The sequence below is a fragment of the Chenopodium album genome, chromosome 12 (genome assembly GCF_948465745.1).
Source record: "Chenopodium album chromosome 12, dcCheAlbu1.1, whole genome shotgun sequence".
In the NCBI taxonomy this organism is placed as follows: Eukaryota; Viridiplantae; Streptophyta; class Magnoliopsida; order Caryophyllales; family Amaranthaceae; genus Chenopodium; species Chenopodium album.
The window spans coordinates 4011515-4029390 of record NC_137845.1 but is presented as its reverse complement, the minus strand read 5'-3'; the positions used below and the strand labels follow the sequence as shown (position 1 = coordinate 4029390).

Below are 17876 nucleotides of genomic sequence, written 5' to 3'. Positions count from 1 at the left end.
AAAGGTTATTTTTACCACCAATCACCTCCAACTAACGGATTCCGTCCATAAATCTGTTAGTGGTGCCTACCATGTACACGTGTCACCATATTATTGGGTAAATTTTTAAAAAATAATAAAATTAAAAAAAAAAAAAAAAAAATCAGCCATCAACCGACGGTGGCTGCCACCGCCAGGCCAGCTACCAGCCCACCGCCGAACCTACTACTAGCCCCATCGTCGAACCGACTATCACCCCCACCACCAGACCACTACCAGCCCACCACCAATTCGTCAGCAGCCACCGCACCAGCCACCACCAATTCGCTACAACGCAGCCATCGCACCGCACAATGCTCCAGCTACCACCACCGAATTTTGACCCCCTTTCCTCCATTTTCCGGCCTCAAAACCCTAGCCACCAAATTCCGACCACCCATAAAGCCCCCTCCTAATTCCGACTACTCTTAAAACCCTAGCCACCACCAAATTTTGCACTCCTAAAACCCTAGCCACCACCTAATTCCGACCACCTCCCAAGCCCATACCAAATTCCGACCCCACCTTAGCCCCACACGAATTCTGACCTTCCGGGGTATGTTGATTCCATTCTTGGTTGGTTGACATGGAAGATCGAGGAAGATGAAGAGGAAGCATCAAAATGGTGGGCCCTACTAATGGATTCATGGACGGAATCCGTTAGTTGGTGGTAAAATCCAATTTTTGGAATTTTTTTTGGTGGTAAAATAAAACTCTTTTTTATATAGGAGGTAAAAGCAAATAAGTCGTTTATTGGAAGTGGTGAAAATCAAAATTTCCTTATTAAATTAACGGATTAATTATCGTAGTTAATTAGTCCAAAGTATAGGTGTGCTGCTGATAATCATAATTAGAGCAACTGTACCATTAATAAAAGTCAAAACCAAAAATGTACCAATGATAATTTCCCAAAATAAATAAATTAAGATGAATTTAATAAAAATATACATAATCATGTTTTCATTACGAAAAATATCCATCAAAAATTGAAATTGTATAGTTTACCTAACATTTGAATTGATAATTTTTTTTCCTTAAAAAAAAAAAAAAGACAACTCTACACAATTTGCCTAGCAACAAACAAGTAGAGTCGAGATGAGACTTACCTATTAAACTTCTGAAATTTTGTTTGAACATCGACCAAACTCATGTGTTAAATTAAATTACAAGGTTACACAGAACTTGAGCTCCTTTCAACGCATTCATCATGTCATGAACAACTCTCATTGTAAGCTCAATTGTTTAACAATATATTTTTCAAGCTTGAAAGGAGCCGCTAGTAAAAGCTAAAGTAGAGGTTCTATGCATAGAACCCCTAATGGTATTGGCGGTATAAAACCTCTAATGGTATTAGCGGTTCTATACTGCCAAATTCCAAACCTAGGAACCGATCCAATGTGGACGGTATTGTGAAAAATAGTTTTTAAACCGACTTATATAGGGAATTAATTTGTATTTTAGCATTATTTAGGGAAATCACTCATAAAATTAGCCATATTTATGGGAAGGTTGACAAAATCCCCTTTTAATAGCAACATCAAACACTAATACAAGTAATTCTTATTGCACAATACAATATTTACTTATCTTGCCTTTGAAGGTCATAAAATATTAAGTTAGACTAATGGTGAAATTTGAGCATTGATTACGCACTTTATACGTTAGACGGGCATTTATCTTTGTAAGAACATGTATCTTTAGTAGATGTATCCTTGTAAGTTTCCGTATTTAAAGGAAAGAGTGCAATCAAAGAAACAATTGGTGGCTACAAGAGTGCTTTGATCAAATTGAACCTTGCTTTCGGTAGAACTTTATTACATTATCATTAACAATTGGAGAAAGTAAAATGTAGAGTATCTCCTTTATAAGACAACCCATGTACATAACCTTGTTCGGTATCGTAGAATATACACCGCATTACGTATCGAAGGCTGTAAACTTGTAATGACCGAAACAAAGAAGAATTTTACTTGATCAAAGATTTCGTGTAGAGAGCAAAATTCATGTTGCATTCTCTAAGCAGAGCTTTCACTTGTTCCTCCAAAAAGATGCTTTGTCTAACATTGCACATGTTATCTATGCAGCTCTAGTAAGACTGCTCCATGGAGTTCGACAACAGAAATAACCACCATCCAGTATGAATCTCAACACCAGGAGGAATAGGTCCGATCAAGTCTACAATCATCTAGTCTAGACTCTAGAGGACTAACCGATGAAGTCAAGCCCGTGTATCAACAATAGTTTTGATGATCTTAACCACCGCAAGCTAAGCCTCGAAATATCACCAAAACCATACATGTGATATGAAATTGGGGCGTTTTGTTGATTCCTGTAACAACTAGGAGCTTAATCTAAACTAAAAGGCAGATTTGCCAAAAGTTGACATAGTGCCTAGCAAATAGCAACAGCAATCATAGCATAGATTTCCAAGATATTTTGATCCTCGATCATATAAAGTATTTGCTATAATCTGTCTGCTAATTACTCAGTTTGCATCCAGTAAACATAGGAAACAGGAAATGCATCAGTGGCAAGGCATCATAGCACCTCATTTAGATTAGGCATTTACAAATTACAACAAAGAAACGGGATTCCGCTTCAATTACAAAATTCCTAATTAAAGAACTAAACTGATCTATTTCAGACTTTCAGTGAGTATGATCTAGTGCCCCAAATTATTCTAAACAGGATTGCTGCATTACAAAAAGATGACCAGCAAATTACAAAAAAAGACAGAGAGAGGGCATATGCTTTGGTGTCTATCATTGCGTACCTTTGAGGGGTTTAACTGTTTCATCATATACAGGATCATGCAAGAGACTTTGCCCATTACATTGATGCTTTATACTGTGATTTACAGATGCAGTAGTAACATTTTGCATATCTGGTAGATCCCTTCTACATTCTTGTACAGGCAAAGAAAATGCGTGTCTGATAGCATTAAGGGACTCGTGGAACTGCTCGTGACCAAGTGGTTTTGAAAACCAAAGCTCATTTACATCACCAACTCGGTGTTGAGCAGACTGCAATGATCTTCTTTGCACCTCATCTTTGACTCTCTGAGAATGAAAATAAGGACAATTATTGTAAAGAATCATAGTCTTTCCTTCTCTTTCTGGCAGACAAAGGAGAGATGATGGAACCAGATGCTAAATATAGAGTATCAGCAAGTGTCCACAAGTGCTAATGCAAAGCAAAAGATGCTCCTAATGGTCCAACTTCTAAGGTGCTTTATATACAAACGGATAAGATAATGTAGCATTAGGATACAGTAATTATAAACAAAGCAAAAAGCAGTATGTATCCTATACTTGTGTTGATAAGAGGCAATATACTTCTGCAACACTTTCAATGGGTGTGACTGAAACTGTGACATGGGTACACAATACAGTTAAGAAAAATAAGTGAATGTGTGACTATGTTGTTAAATTGTCTACATCATTGGAACACAAAGAAGCACAATTTGCCACCAAGTCAAGAAGAGGTGGTAAAATTATTGCCAAAAAATTCTGTGCTTTTGGTCCAAAATATATAACTATGATAGCACCTGAGCTCAAAACAACCAGCTTGATTGACCATGTGAGTTGTGAGCAATTTGAGGTGGTAAAATTATTGCCAAAAAATTCCGTGCTTATGTTCGATGACCATGTGAGTTGTGAGCAATTTGATTTTATAAACAGGCATCAAAATAGCACAGAGACCAATCTCACATAACTTATCAGGGACATAGATGCTACTTTAACATATGCCATCATCTCTGAAATCCAAAACCCAGCAATTAAACATGCCATCACATCTGATCTCAAAACCCCAACCAATCCAAAATGACATTGTATGAGCAGACTCTGAAAGAGAAATTCACCATAACTTCTTTTCTCAGACACAAATTAATCCTAAATCTCGTTAGTGCAAAGCTCATAAACACTTCAGTGTTCAACTGTTCACCAAAACACCAAGCAGAATGTCTCTGGAACAAGCTAACACCTAATGAAATGCCCTTCAAACTGTCCATATTCCCCAGCTTCTCTTTACTTTCTTTATCACTGGCCAATTTGAAGTCTTACAAGTTACAAATCCTATTAAACAGCTCCATTTCAATGAACATGTAAAATCTCCAACCAAAGTAGCTAACTAGGAAATGAGTGAAGGTTACTTGTGGCATGCTACCATTAGTCATTCAACATATAACAACAAAACACTATAATAAACACAATGTAAGAACACAAATACGAAGAAGCGTACAAATATTAATGCAACAACACAAATCATTCAGAATCAAAATCACAAAGACATACTACTAAACATGTTACAGAATCAAATTACACACCTGCAACAACTTGGAATCAAACTTAGGCAACCCAATTTGAGAAACAGTCAAAGACCCAAAAAAGTTGCCTAACAAAGCAGCATCAGGAACAGCTAAACCAAGAGAAAGCCCAGCAACAAACCCACCTAACAAACTATCCCCAGCACCAGTAGGATCAATCTGAATCGTCGAAAACGGCGAAATCTCAACCTCCCCATCTTTCCAGAACACTTTACAACCCTTCTCACCATAAGTCACAACCACACAACACATCTTCCTGACCTCCTCAACATCCATAAACTCAGCTTCTTCAGCAGAAGCCTTTAAAACCCCAATTTTAGATAATAAAGGGTAAAATTTAGTCTCATTCAAATTAATCAATCTAACAGTACCATCAATTTCATCAAATTCTCTAATCAACCCTTGAACATCAACAAACACAACATCACAAATCTCAACCAAACCCTCCAAAGTTTCAGGTAAAATCTCCCCTCCCACACCAACAGCCATCCCAAAATCAAACCTTTTCCCCAAGTCAGAGTTGGGCAACTCAGTGGGTCGAATCGGGTCACATGCAATGACCCGTTTAAGGGTCCGATCTGAAACGGGTTGCCCATCATTTTCAGGGCAATTAGAGTAGAAATGGGCATGAAAAACGGTGGTTTTTGAAGTATTAGAAATAATTGGAGAGCAGAAAACAGAGTGATTGTACCTAAAATCAGAACCAACAATTGAAATACAATCACAAGAAATTGAGAGGAGAGAGAAAATGTTGGAGATGAAGGAAGCAGCACCACCTAAGGATTCTGCAATTACGACGTCGTCTTTGAGGAGGACATCATGGCAGTAGTTGCCTACTACCAAACTACGGCGGGAGAACCCCATTAAAATGGGTTTGATTTGGTTTGGTTTTTCTGGGAATTATTAGAGAAGATGATCCAAAGAAATTGATTTAAAAAATGGATTGGAGTATTTATATATTTGCGTCTGAGTTTCGTTATTGCCGTCTGTCGATATGTTCTGAAATTCTGCGCGTACACGGATTCTGGTAAAGAGTATCAAAATCGATTTAGGAGCGTAATAAAACTTGCTTTTTAAAGCACCAATTAATAATGTTTAGTTTTGTCTTAAATTGCTAAATGAGGTTAGATCCACAAAGAAAGACACATAAGATGATTAGCTACTCCTAGTAACAACTTATAAGATGTGTTCTCATAAAAAATGGTTTTTATACTATAGAACTATCAACACTTTTTTGGTGTGACTATTTACATTATATGAGAAACTGATACACATTAAAATACTGACTAGGTAACCCTTGATCGATTAGATAACCTCTAACCAACCGAATAACCCCTAACCAACCGAGTGTTTCCAAACTGATTGAGTAACCCTTGACCGCATAACCCCGACTACACCATGTGGCTAGCCACATAAAAATCTTTGTTCATTGATTTGTGCCAATTTAATGGGGGCAACATTATTTTTGTTTTTACTACTTTTTTCCTCTCTAATTGGAATATTGAAAGATAATAGTGGAAATATATAGGACAAGTGAAATAGTTTTTTAAGAAAAAAGAAAAGTTTTTCACTTCCTGATTTAAAGCATATAAATCATGCTAGCAAAGTGCTTAATTATACCGAGGCAATGAGAGCAAAGAGTTTAGGTCTTGAATAGTTGAATCGGAAGCATAATTTGAAATAATTCCACATAGGAAGAAACCTTTGAAGATGTCATTAGTAGAGCTAGGAAGAACAAATCGAATTGAAAGGCGTGATTTTCTATAATAGTTGTATATGTTGTACATTCTGCTTATTAGATGAAAAATTCTCTCTCCTCTATTATACATGCATTTTATTTTCAAATTTCACGAAACCTAAAGAAATTACTTGATCATGTAAGAAAATAGTTGAAAAATTAGTACATCCTAATATCCTATATTCCTATCATTAAGTATTATAAATTATAAATTTATAATAAACTACAAATATTAACCATCTTTGTGTCATTTAACTATATCACCAAAGTTAAACCTCTAATTTTACCAGATTAGTTTAGCTTATCAACTTTAGACTTAGACTGATTCGCAGCATTTATTCAACGATCCAGCTATCTTTTCGACCATTAAAAAACCCAAGCTTCAATTAGTTCCGTGACTAAAATTTGTCAAACCAAGCGAGAGAGGAAACTGAGGAAAACAGTGGAGAAATTTAAGAGTATACTACGTGATACAAATACAAGGGCACAACTCAAAGACATAAAGGCTTAACTGCCACTTGTTAGACAGAGTCTATATGCGATGCAAACAAAAAAAAAGGGCAAAGTATGATACTCTGTATTCATTATTGATGGAGAATTCCTTCACGCAATTTGTTTGATATTCGATACCCTTTAGTGTGGTATCTTCCTTCCGAGCTATTTTTCTAGATTGCATATCATGCACCTGAAAGTACCCAAAACAGTGCCCTGTTTTGGTGCACAAGCTTGTCCACTACATGCTGGGGCATGACTTAGTGCGAGACAAATCCCCCCACCCCCCAAAAAAAACACCCCAATTAGCCCTATGCAAATCATACTCCTGGTCTCCTGGACAACAATCCCCCCGCCTACCCAAACCCCAATCAGCCTCGTGCAAATCATAATCCTGGACACCACAGCATACTATCACATATTTAGTCACAACATGATAGAAAGAACCATACTTATGTATATTGTGGATTTTATTCCCTTCACAAAACAACAATAGCCACTTAACACCAAAGAGGCTCTTAACATCAAAGAGGCTCTCTCAAGTTTTCTCGCTGCCAAAACACCTGCATCTGATACATCCTTTATATCCTATACAACCTTTTTATTCTAGATGACATAAATAATAGGCCAACAATACAGGTCTACAACTGTCAGACCAAAGAAAAGGTTAGTTTTGCACATTAACATGATCAGGTAGAGCAATGTCAAAGGAACAGAAAGACAAAGCAAGCCAACAACAATAATGCACCTTGAGAAACTGCTACTGAAGATGAATAACATAAGTTAGCATTACTTAGATTAGTGCCTATCTGGAATCAAGCCTGCAGAATTGATGATTACAGTTAACATGAAGGATAAGAATCATTTATTACTGACATTTATAAGGCTTCACAAATTATGCAGGTAAGAAACACTCGCCATGCAAGATAACCACCTAGTGGATTCCACCCATGAATGTTCTAGGATCCGGACAATTCCCGCTAAAGTCTGCTTGCGAGAAGTCAAAACCTGGGTTCTGCGAGGAAAAAAAAACGGAATTAAGACAGCTGAGTAGTGAAATGTATCATAGAGGCATGGACCACACCTCACAATTTTGTTTTATTGAATTGAAAGATATGGACAAAATGAACAATTGCATCAGATAAAGTATACATGCAAAAAACAATTGAAAGTCCTACAACAATAAAATAAAATAAAAAATAAAAAAAAACATTCAAGAAACTTGAAATTCACACTATCTAACCAGATGAAAAAAATCAAGTCTTTTCAAATAGGGATCACAAATGCAAAAAATATCTAATTCTAACAAGGGGAATATAGGAGCACATGCTGCATAAGGCAAGCAATAAAAAGCCAAATACATGACATGACACAATAAACGCAATTATATCCTTACAATTCACAGAAGGGTAGACTGGTAGAATGCAAGGCTTTCTACTTAAAAGGTAAAGAAGTAGGGAATTGAAGCCAAAAGGCATAATTACATCCAATGATTCTATATAGCCCTTACATCCAATGGGGATTGTACTGTTAATAAGAAAATATAAATATTCATGTATCACCAACCTCACCCAGCCATGCCTCGCATTGAGAATCATGACCAGGTACAAGAACAGCAAGACAACAAAATTTATCCCCCACCCACATCAAAGACATATTTACTTTGATAGGTCCTCAAACCAGAAAATTGATCAGGAATTCTCTAGCCACTAATATAGAAAGATAAGCCAAGATCAATATATCATCTACCATAATGCCCTTTCATTCAAAAGGTCACTCTGTTCGACAGATCAAGACATGCAATGGAGCATGATAAAAAGACGTACCAATTATTGAATCCAACTACTGAAAAATATTATATGCAAATATGAGAAAATTTACACCCCTGATTACAGACACAACAATATATTGATTGTCAATGCTCTTTGTCATAAAACAGCCTTAGGCCAATGCATTATAGCTTAAGTATTTGATGTCACCTCTATATCAATTAAATCTATTAGTGACTAAAGTAATTCCATTGTAGTTTACTTTGTAATCCCTCCCCCCAACCCAAAGGGCCTAACCCCACCCCCAACCTCCCCTAAATAAAAATAAAAAAACAATTATTTCACATGATCTGTGTTCCCCCCCCCCCCCCCCCCCCCACCTCCCCCAAATAAAATAAAAAAATAATTATTTAACATGATCACTGAATAACAGCAAAAAATTTAAGATTTAAACAAGCAATGAAGCAAATGGTCACCCACATAACAGCAGAGCAAGTTAGTTTTAGAAGACTTCAACAAAAACCAAAGCACAACAAACTCTACAAGCTTAAGCTGAATAAGTGAGATTTACACTCTATCGTTCTTACATTTTTTAGCATCATATTCATTTTCAAAAAATAAAAAATAAATTCCAAGTTCACATTATCGCAAGAACTTCCACTTAGTATGACTTTACTTGATAAGCTCCACGGTGACACACAATTTGACAGACAAAACTGTAGCTAGCAGATATACAAGTCTAGAACTTGAAAAACTTAAAAAAGGATTTTAAGTAAAAGACCTCTTCTTGAAATCGCTGAAGCATCAAGCGCTTCTGCTCTTGATCTGCAGCATAAGGATCCAGCTGACCTTGACCCACAATAGGTGAAGACCATGTCTGGCCCTTATCCCTCTTTTGCAAGGTTATATGTAGTGTATCATCCTCTGGCATTCATAAAGATATTTCAGCAACTATGAAAGTACAAATCTAGCACTCAGACAACTAAAGAAAATACTTACATTACCTCAATCAAATATATTGTACACATTCCTAAAAAAAAACTAAACACAGTTGTATACATATTACCACATGTCTCCAGAGACTTAAATACATATTACATAATTAAGCAAGAAGGATCCTCTAAAAGTAATTCAGTAGCACATATTTCAAATTACGCACCTAGTAACAAGATACTGATACAGCTGAAGTCATAAGAAAGAAGCTATTTACCAAGCTGCTAGGCTATTATTTGCTAACATATAAACATAAAGCGATACATTGACCAAATGAGCATTGCCCGACCAAGCCCAAACATCACTAGGCACACATAAACTCATACACAAGTATTACAGCCTTTTCATATGTTTCACTTAACATGTCAAGTGTTTGGACTTTTCAGGGAACTAATACAATCTAGATAGATTACCAATTCAATAGTTCTCTCATTATGTGATTTAGTTTACTAAGCATAATAATTCTCAGTTAAAATCATATCAGCACCTCTTCATCACAACACACTTCAACTAATTCTCAGTAAAGATCATATGCCACTAAATTATCAGAATCAAAAACCAAATCAAAGCAATAAAAATTACTGCTCACAAATATTATATACATACCCAAAGTCCAAAAAGAGGAATCAGTCTTCACAGGATGCTGCAAATCATGCTGAAAAAAAAATACACAACAAATTCACATCATCAACAATCAAACAAGAATTTTCCATTTGAAAAATAAAAATGATTAATCAACTAAAAATTCATCAAATTAATGCAAAAATACTTACATTAAGATAAGGAGGATTGCCTTTGATCCCAACTTCAACATGCTTAGACTGAATTTTGCTATAAAATAGCTTCGTCGGCACATTTGGAGGTAGTGCAATGTACATATTAACCTCATCTAGGGTTTGATCCCATTCAAAAACCTTCTGACCTAAAAAATTTGTGATAATTGAAAATTTGAAAATTCAGCAGTCAAAATTAATCAATCAACCGATAAAATCAACAAGAATTGAAGGGAGAGAAAGGATTACCATTGTGAACGAAGGCGTGGCGCTTATCGGGGGCCAATTTTTCAGCCATGATTTTTTCGGAAATTAGGGTTCCGGCGAAGAGGTGAGATGAAACTTGGGCGTTCCCGGGAAATAATATGAAATTCTTGATTATTGACGATTGATAAGTTGGGGAACCAAGTGAGAATCATTCTCTCGAATTTTTCGTATTCTTCCTTTATGATAGGTCTTCAACTGTCTAAATGCCAATTGCCAAAGAAAAAAATAAAATTGATTTGATGTTTGGTCGAGTAGTAAGAGTTGTATTTCGTATTTCATTAAGAGCGATTTGAATGTTTGAAAGTTGAACTTATTTTAACTAGAGTTAAAGTAGTTTTGTCGAGCGGTAAGAATTGTATTTCGTATTTTATTAAGGTCCTTTTTGGTTGAATGGATTTGGCTGGAGAAGAAAAGAAAGGAAAAAGTTTTAATATGTTCCTATATTTGGTTTGATAAATGATATCAGAATCTAAAGGAAATGAAGAGAAGTGAAAGGAAAGTATCTTTACAAATTTTCAGCTTTCCTTTCCTTTCCTTCCAAAATTGGAGGAATTCGACTAAAAGAGAAAATAAAATCATATTTCCTTTCTCTTCCCTTCATTACCTTTCATTAACCAAACATTGGAAATAAAATCTCCTTCTTTTCCCTTCTCTTCCTTTCTTTTCCCTTCTCTTCCTTTACTAACAATGAACCAAACAAAGCCTAGAGCGATCTGAATCTTTGAAAGTTGAACTTCCTTTTAACTAGAGTCAAAGTAATCTTGAGAGGTTTTGATTTATTGCAAGTCGTGGAAATTTGTTAATCTTATCTCTATATAATTGCAATTTATGCAATTTTCACAATTGCTCCACTTTGAAATCTTTTATAATTTAATCCAACTCAACTTAGTAGGCTAGACACTGCGAAAAGAAGATGTTAAAAGGTCATCATCATCAAATGCTTCTAATAAGAATTGAAAAGGTTGGAAGTTTCATTCTTAATATTACGTAACTGAGGGCCTATTTTGATTTACCGAACTGAGCTATACTGAGCTAAACTGAACTGAATTTAATTGAATGGAACTGATTAGAGCTGAACTAAACTGAACTATTTATGAGAGAAGGAAATTAGGAACGGAACTGAATTGAACTGAAATTAAACGGAAGAGAACAGACCCTTAGTACCAAGGCATCCTCTATGAATAAAATTATGCATATTGGTTCCTAATATTACATGTTGTCAATATTATTGCATGACATCACTGTAATAAATATAATTCCATTGTTCAATGTGCATAGACACAATTTCAATTTCAATCATACGGAAGCTATGTGTATCTTTGTTGGTCTAAGGGTGTTACTCAAAACATAAAATCAAATCTCGTCTACATCACTTCTCTTTGTAACTCACTTTACACATTTTTTAAAACATCAATATATATGTCTACTGTTTTACTAGGTCAACATATTACAAGTAGTTCCTTACATGACCCACAAAGTACAATATTACATCTAAATTATAACCGTCCGAGATCAAATCTTGTCTACACCATATTAAGTTGGGGCACCGTAAGCCAGGCCCAATTCATAAGCGGGCTATTAAATTTTTTGACTTGACAGATCCCAACAATTTTTTACTCCAACAATTATCTTCACTCCCAGAAAATGAAAATGAAGCTTTCTGCACAGAGTCATTATCAACTTCAATTTCTTGCTACCTGAAAAATGGAAGCTTACACGAGTTTCAGCATCAGCTATATAACCCCATCTTTATCAGTTTTTTCATTTTCAACTGTAATTGTAAGTTGCTATCTTTTAATTCGATTACTTTGCACCATAATTTATTTTGTATTTTTGTAAATTTTGTTGCTAATTAGTGTTATTATGGCTCATAATTGCATTGTTGCCCGTACTGTATAAGATTCTTCAATTGTGATGGAAGTTTCAAGTTTGAAGTCGTAAACTATACTACTTGTATGTTTTGCTGGATTTTACAGAATTTCATAATACTAACAAAAATTGAAAAGGGATGTTATACTTTTTAATTTATTGTTTTTTTTCCCAGAAAATTCTTGGAAATTTCTTATTCTGTAACTGTTAGTGGTAATGTATGTGAGAAGAATACTAAGGATTATATATTAGAAACAAGAAAGGGTTTTAATAAGATAGAGACTAGCCTTTTTCCTATTTTTGGATTGAAACAGGTTAATAGTGATAGTTGTGTGTCTTTGTAATACTAGTTGTCTAATTTAAGGATGCACCACATCGTTGGCGGAACTCACTCACAACCCCTAAACATGAATCGAGGAATTGGGCAATCGTGAAAAACACGACAAATGAGCATAAAAATAGCCTTGGAAGTATAACGGGGTTATGGTGAAAACTGTTGTACCATGGAAGGCATGGATGTTGTAAAAAAACAAGAGAGTTGTTTTCTTAAGATCTTTTATAAGTTGATATATGCTTGGTTGGACACTTGTACCACATTAATTTTTGTATGGTTATGGTCTAGGATGATTTACTAGTTGTTTGGCTAAATGTAGATGCTATTAAGTTGATAATTAAGTGCAATGTAATGTGAAGTAACTTAATTTTTCCCAAGGGTTAATCATCAAATTGTTCGAGCCCAATGCTTTGTTATGAGTATGGCCGATTACGAAATGATGTGAGAGTGTTAATGTGTTACGTTATACTCTTATTTTGACATAACTAGTGAAACTCATTGCACATTTTTCATTAACTAGCTAGCTTATTCATATTGTGATTAAGTACTTTTACTTCAGTCTGTCTGCTTGTAAATAACTTATACATTGGGTGAGCTCATCAAAATTAAGGGTTTAATATAATTTTGATAAGAATCTTAAGAAGCCCTTTCATCCTTTTGCAATTGTTGTTTCCTCTCACCTTATTTCAATTGTTTATAAATGGGGTATTATTGCCATATTGAAATATTTGACTTTTTCTGAAAATTTTCAAATAGCCTCTGGATTGTTCTTTTAAGATCAAGTGAGTAATTGTGAGGGAATGGAAATGGAGTCTTAGGAGACAACCTCTATCGTGAATCTTTATAAGGTGTTTGTTTTGCTCATTTTATTAGTTTTGTTCATTAGAACTTTAAATCAGCAAAATTGATATAATGAGAAAAAAAAAAAACCTCTTTTTGGTACAACTAGCTCTTAGTGTACCCAGAAACGACAAAGACTTTGTACTTAGAAGATGTGTTAAATCTGCTGCTATGAAATGGGAATTAGAAAGTAAACTTGGAAATTGGTTTTGTAAAAGCATATTTTGTATGAAACATGGTAATTTCCAAAACATAGGCAGATAATCCAAAATTACAATAAATATACATAAGATAAACAAGCTAGTGGTTCTAGAAATTAGTAGAGGTTCATTACAATTGCGGTGTAGTGTATAAGTATATTAGTACTGTTAACTAGTGAAAAAAGAGATTAATGCTACAAAATGTAAAAGAGAAGATGTTTTTGGTTCATAGTACATTTTATATAAAAGTTATTCCCTATTAATTGCTCTATCTGGACAGAATACATTTTGTTTGTATTGTAGACTACATAATGTAACAACAACAAAAAATAAAAAAAATGATCTGATGAAACTTACAAGTACATATTAGCTTTAAAACATTTAACAGTGGATTAGTGTAACATATGACTTCAATAGCAAATTTTAGTAACTATGATATAAGGAGAAGGAGAATCTGGTGGCAAGTTTATAGACTGTGAAAAGCCAATTGCAATCGTCTTGAGATTTTTTACCCAAATTCATCCTCACGAAATTTCCAGGAAACTGCAAGTTTGTCTCTACTGGTCTTCTCTTCAATCACATTAGCTCAAGCCTAGTAATTTGTAGCAATAATTGTAATAGCCCAAGTAATTATACTGCTTGCCTCATTGTCAAAAAAAAAATCATACTGCTAGTCTACTATTTACATAGCGTAAGTGTGTAGGGATAGTCAAGGATATGGACTCTAATGAGGCATGGGATGCAGAAAATGGAATCGTCAGTGACTCAAGCAACGAGCCTAAAATTATCAGGACGGCACATAGTTTGTCATCTTCATTGCTTAGGAAAAAGTCTGATGTGGCCCTGGGGTTGAACATCAGGCCGTTGTTGGTTAGGAGAATTCTGAAAAATCTTCAAGATGTTATCCTTGGAACCAAGATTTGTGCTCTCTTTGTGGCCATCCCCTTCGCTATAGTGGCTGAATATCACAATTTTGGAAGAGTAAGTGCACTTTCTTTGGTAGAGATTAGATAAAAGTTTGGATGACTTATAAAAGCCAATCCGATTTTAGGGTATTATGGATTGATTTTATTTATTGATCGATTTTGTCATTCCATAAACTTATTTTAAAATTAGTTCATTGCGATCTTGCATCTTAACAGCCCTGGGTCTTTGCTTTGAGTTTAATCGGACTTGCCCCTTTAGCGGAACGAGTTAGCTTTCTTACCGAGTATGTTACTACTTAATTGTAATGAATTTATGCTTCAATATGCTTAGAGTATAGATACTCAAAAAATTAATGTGATTGTCATTTTCTCTCCGTGTCTCCTTTTGCATGTCAAATCCAAGGCAAATTGCATATTATACTGGCTCAACAGGTACTAGCTGCTCTGAATGGCAATTGGCATTTATATCCTTCATTTTGCTATCATGAACAAATCAATTTATAAGTGCAAATTGGCAGTTGGGGGGCTGCTAAATGCAACTTGCGGCAATGCAACAGAACTCATAATAGCTATATTCGCACTCCACCAAGGGAAGATAGCTGTGCTGAAGTACTCTCTTCTGGGATCAATTCTTTCAAACCTTCTTCTAGTTCTTGGTTCTTCTCTATTTTGTGGTGGCTTGGCCAACATGAGCCAGGAGCAAAAATTTGACAGAGTAATACATTGAAAACCATTTTCGCTATTTTTTATAAATGATTTGGCATGATGCGTGAGGCTGGCATATCATAATAACTTAAATTCATGCGCTTTCACTTCTTCTTACCCCGAAACAGCCTATGATTATCCTTTTCTCTTTCTGATGACAGAATCAAGCCGATGTAAATATACTTCTCCTCTTTCTTGGAGTTCTTTGTCATGCATTGCCTTTGTTTACTCAACATTCTGAGGATGCTGCAGGGACGGCATTCTCTGCTAGCTCCATACTCCTGCTGTCAAGAGTGAACAGCATAGTCCTGCTCGTGGCTTATATTGCATATCTGTTCTTTCAGCTGAAGACCCACCGACAATTGTTTGATTCTGAAGAGGTGACTTTATTATATGTATTTGGTATGTAGCTTTTTGTACAGAACTCCTGGTTTGTAGCTTGTGGTATCTGGACTATCTGCCCCTAAAAGAGTACAACAGACATAAAAGGAGTCTAAAAAAACTGAATACTCTGCTGACTGATGATCGCAACAATATGCAGGAACCTGATGATAATTGTGAGGATGGGAGGGCAATAATTGGTTTTTGGAGTGCATTTAGCTGGTTGGTAGGCATGACAGTAGTGATAGCTTTGCTCTCTGAATATATTGTTGGCACAATTGAGGTACGAAACTACTCTGAAGCTTTCTCTTGCACTCATCTTCTGTACTCTAGTTCATTATGCCTTTATGCCTAATCAAAAACTTAACCCCAAATACATTGAAACAGGCTGCTTCCATCTCCTGGGGCATTCCCATTAGCTTCCTCAGCATAATAATGCTTCCTATAGTTGGGAATGCAGCAGAACATGCAGGTGCAATCATATTTGCTTACAAGAACAAGCTGGTATGATCCTGACTGATTTATATTTCTCTTGAAATTCATGATAAATATAATACTTGCATTATAATTTTGTGTTAACTATGTGCTGTTTAATCTGACAGGATATATCTCTGGCAGTTGCCCTGGGCTCTGCCACCCAAATTTCAATATTTGTGGTAACACTTAAAGCTTCTACATTAATAATGACCACATTCAATTCCTTTATATATCATATCTCAATCTTTAAAATGAAGTCCTAATACTAGAGCCTGCTACTATAGGTCCCCTTGTGTGTGATTGTCGCATGGATAATGCATATCAAGATGGATCTCACCCTTAGCATCCTGGAAACCGGTTCTTTTGCTGTTTCAGTACTCGTTATAGCCTTCACTTTGCAGGTTTATTATCTACTTTGATCATTCATTTTTTTAGTCACATTGCATCTCTCTTTCACTTCAAATATTTGGCTTAAACCTGCTAGCTGCTACTATTAAACAGGATGGATCATCACATTACATGAAAGGGGGTGTTCTCCTCTTTTTTTACACGATTATTGCTACAAGCCTCTTGGTCCTTCCATATAAAACCAATAACGATGGTAAGTACACTACAACATCCACAATTTTTTAGCAAGGTAAGTGAGAAGCAAACCATATGTAAATTAGAAAATCGCAAAAAAAAATCTTGACAATGGCAGTCATCTATATCATCCTTGATTCCTCTCATTTAATTTTAGTTGCTGTTTCTAGAAAAGTTAATCATAAACTATTACTATTATAGGAAATGTGATTATCTTTCCAAACATTCAATAAGATATAGTATGCGACTCTATTATTTCTAGATTGGACGAGAAGTATATTAATGGTTAATACTTTGTACTTCGTATATTGTAAAGTAGTACTCCATAAGATTTAGTACTGATATGCACTCTAAAAAATGCGTGCTAGATCAAGCGAATCTCATTGGATCAGGACTTATATCGTCAGTTGGATTTGCTGGTGCCTGATAATTTGAGATGTCAACTCTGGTGTCTCAAATAAAAGGTTGTCCATTGTAAATTTTTTAATTCTTGGAAAACAGATATCGAATCTGAAAATTTTCTTCTGTAGATTTTAATGTATGCCAACTACATTGGAGTTGCAAGTTGTAATCTATCTGATGATATAAATGTGATTCTGTGGGTATAGCTTGAAGATTTAGAGGGTATCAAATAAGTAATGATTCTGTTGGTATTAAACTATACTCTAGTGGCTATTGTCCCAAAAAAAAAAAAAAAAACTCTAGTAGTATTATTCGGAAATATGCAAAGGACTTTTTTGGTAATTAGTTGTTAGCCAACTTTGGGACGATTTAAATATGAAGGGCGTGTTCGGCAAAATATAGCTGTGAACTGTGAAGGTAGATAGATGTTAGCTGTCAACAAGCTGTAGCTTTGAAGATAGATAATTTAGGTATGAGTGTTCGTTAAAGTACCAATTGACTAGCTGTTACATATAAAATTCAATATTTTATATTTAAAACTATAGATTAAATTTCTAACAGCTACCTCAAAAGCAGCCTCTAACTTCAAAAGCTAATATTTCTAACTTTTCATAAAAAGCTACTTCTATCATTAAAAGTTATCCTAACCACTACTTTGCCAAACACTCACTTTTTTTTGTTAAGTAGTGGACAAACCACGAAAGCTGCTCAAATGCTAGCACCGAACACACCCGAAAAAGTGTTTATTTTTTCAATTGCAATAAGTTTATAACAAATTCTTAC

At 35.1% G+C, this 17876-nt stretch overlaps 3 protein-coding genes across 4 annotated transcripts; 1 reads left to right on the top strand and 2 right to left on the bottom strand.

The window, feature by feature from the left end:
- Positions 1-1809: 1809 nt before the first annotated feature.
- On the bottom strand, positions 1810-5412 carry LOC145570087 (inositol 3-kinase-like). The gene is made up of 3 exons (XM_081629081.1): positions 4346-5412; positions 2792-3077; positions 1810-2347 (listed from the first exon to the last, which is right to left on the bottom strand). Exons 1-3 carry the CDS (start codon positions 5207-5209, stop codon positions 2271-2273), a joined length of 1227 nt encoding a protein of 408 aa, XP_081485207.1. The 5' UTR covers positions 5210-5412; the 3' UTR covers positions 1810-2270.
- A 1927-nt stretch (positions 5413-7339) lies between these two features.
- LOC145570088 (uncharacterized) lies at positions 7340-10585 on the bottom strand. Its single transcript, XM_081629082.1, has 5 exons — positions 10360-10585; positions 10111-10259; positions 9944-9992; positions 9126-9268; positions 7340-7590 (listed from the first exon to the last, which is right to left on the bottom strand). Exons 1-5 carry the CDS (start codon positions 10406-10408, stop codon positions 7510-7512), a joined length of 471 nt encoding a protein of 156 aa, XP_081485208.1. The 5' UTR covers positions 10409-10585; the 3' UTR covers positions 7340-7509.
- A 1405-nt stretch (positions 10586-11990) lies between these two features.
- On the top strand, positions 11991-17311 carry LOC145571676 (vacuolar cation/proton exchanger 3-like). 2 transcript variants are annotated; one of them, XM_081630702.1, is made up of 12 exons: positions 11991-12156; positions 14311-14601; positions 14763-14830; positions 14950-14978; positions 15065-15261; positions 15413-15631; positions 15793-15915; positions 16020-16136; positions 16235-16288; positions 16394-16510; positions 16611-16710; positions 17060-17311. In XM_081630702.1, the coding sequence occupies exons 1-12, from the start codon at positions 12082-12084 to the stop codon at positions 17116-17118; spliced, it is 1449 nt and encodes a 482-aa protein (XP_081486828.1). In that variant the 5' UTR covers positions 11991-12081; the 3' UTR covers positions 17119-17311. The 2 variants fall into 2 exon arrangements, with proteins under 2 accessions (XP_081486828.1, XP_081486829.1); XM_081630703.1 differs by having other exon boundaries at positions 12028-12156; positions 14324-14601.
- Positions 17312-17876: the final 565 nt, after the last annotated feature.

Excerpts from the sequence above, each read along its gene's own strand:
- LOC145570088 (XM_081629082.1), bottom strand. The coding sequence starts at position 10,408 with ATGGCTGAAAAATTGGCCCCCGATAAGCGCCACGCCTTCGTTCACAAT. Across the intron at positions 9,993-10,110 it reads GCAATCCTCCTTATCTTAAT|CATGATTTGCAGCATCCTGT; the intron begins GTAAGTATTTTT and ends TTTTTTTTTCAG. Across the intron at positions 9,269-9,943 it reads TTCCTCTTTTTGGACTTTGG|AGGATGATACACTACATATA; the intron begins GTATGTATATAA and ends TATGAATGCCAG.
- LOC145570087 (XM_081629081.1), bottom strand. The coding sequence starts at position 5,209 with ATGGGGTTCTCCCGCCGTAGTTTGGTAGTAGGCAACTACTGCCATGAT. Across the intron at positions 3,078-4,345 it reads TTGATTCCAAGTTGTTGCAG|AGAGTCAAAGATGAGGTGCA; the intron begins GTGTGTAATTTG and ends TTTCATTCTCAG. Across the intron at positions 2,348-2,791 it reads AACAGTTAAACCCCTCAAAG|GAATCAACAAAACGCCCCAA; the intron begins GTACGCAATGAT and ends TAGTTGTTACAG.
- LOC145571676 (XM_081630702.1), top strand. The coding sequence starts at position 12,082 with ATGGAAGCTTACACGAGTTTCAGCATCAGCTATATAACCCCATCTTTA. Across the intron at positions 14,979-15,064 it reads ATATTATACTGGCTCAACAG|TTGGGGGGCTGCTAAATGCA; the intron begins GTACTAGCTGCT and ends GCAAATTGGCAG. Across the intron at positions 15,916-16,019 it reads ATATTGTTGGCACAATTGAG|GCTGCTTCCATCTCCTGGGG; the intron begins GTACGAAACTAC and ends ACATTGAAACAG.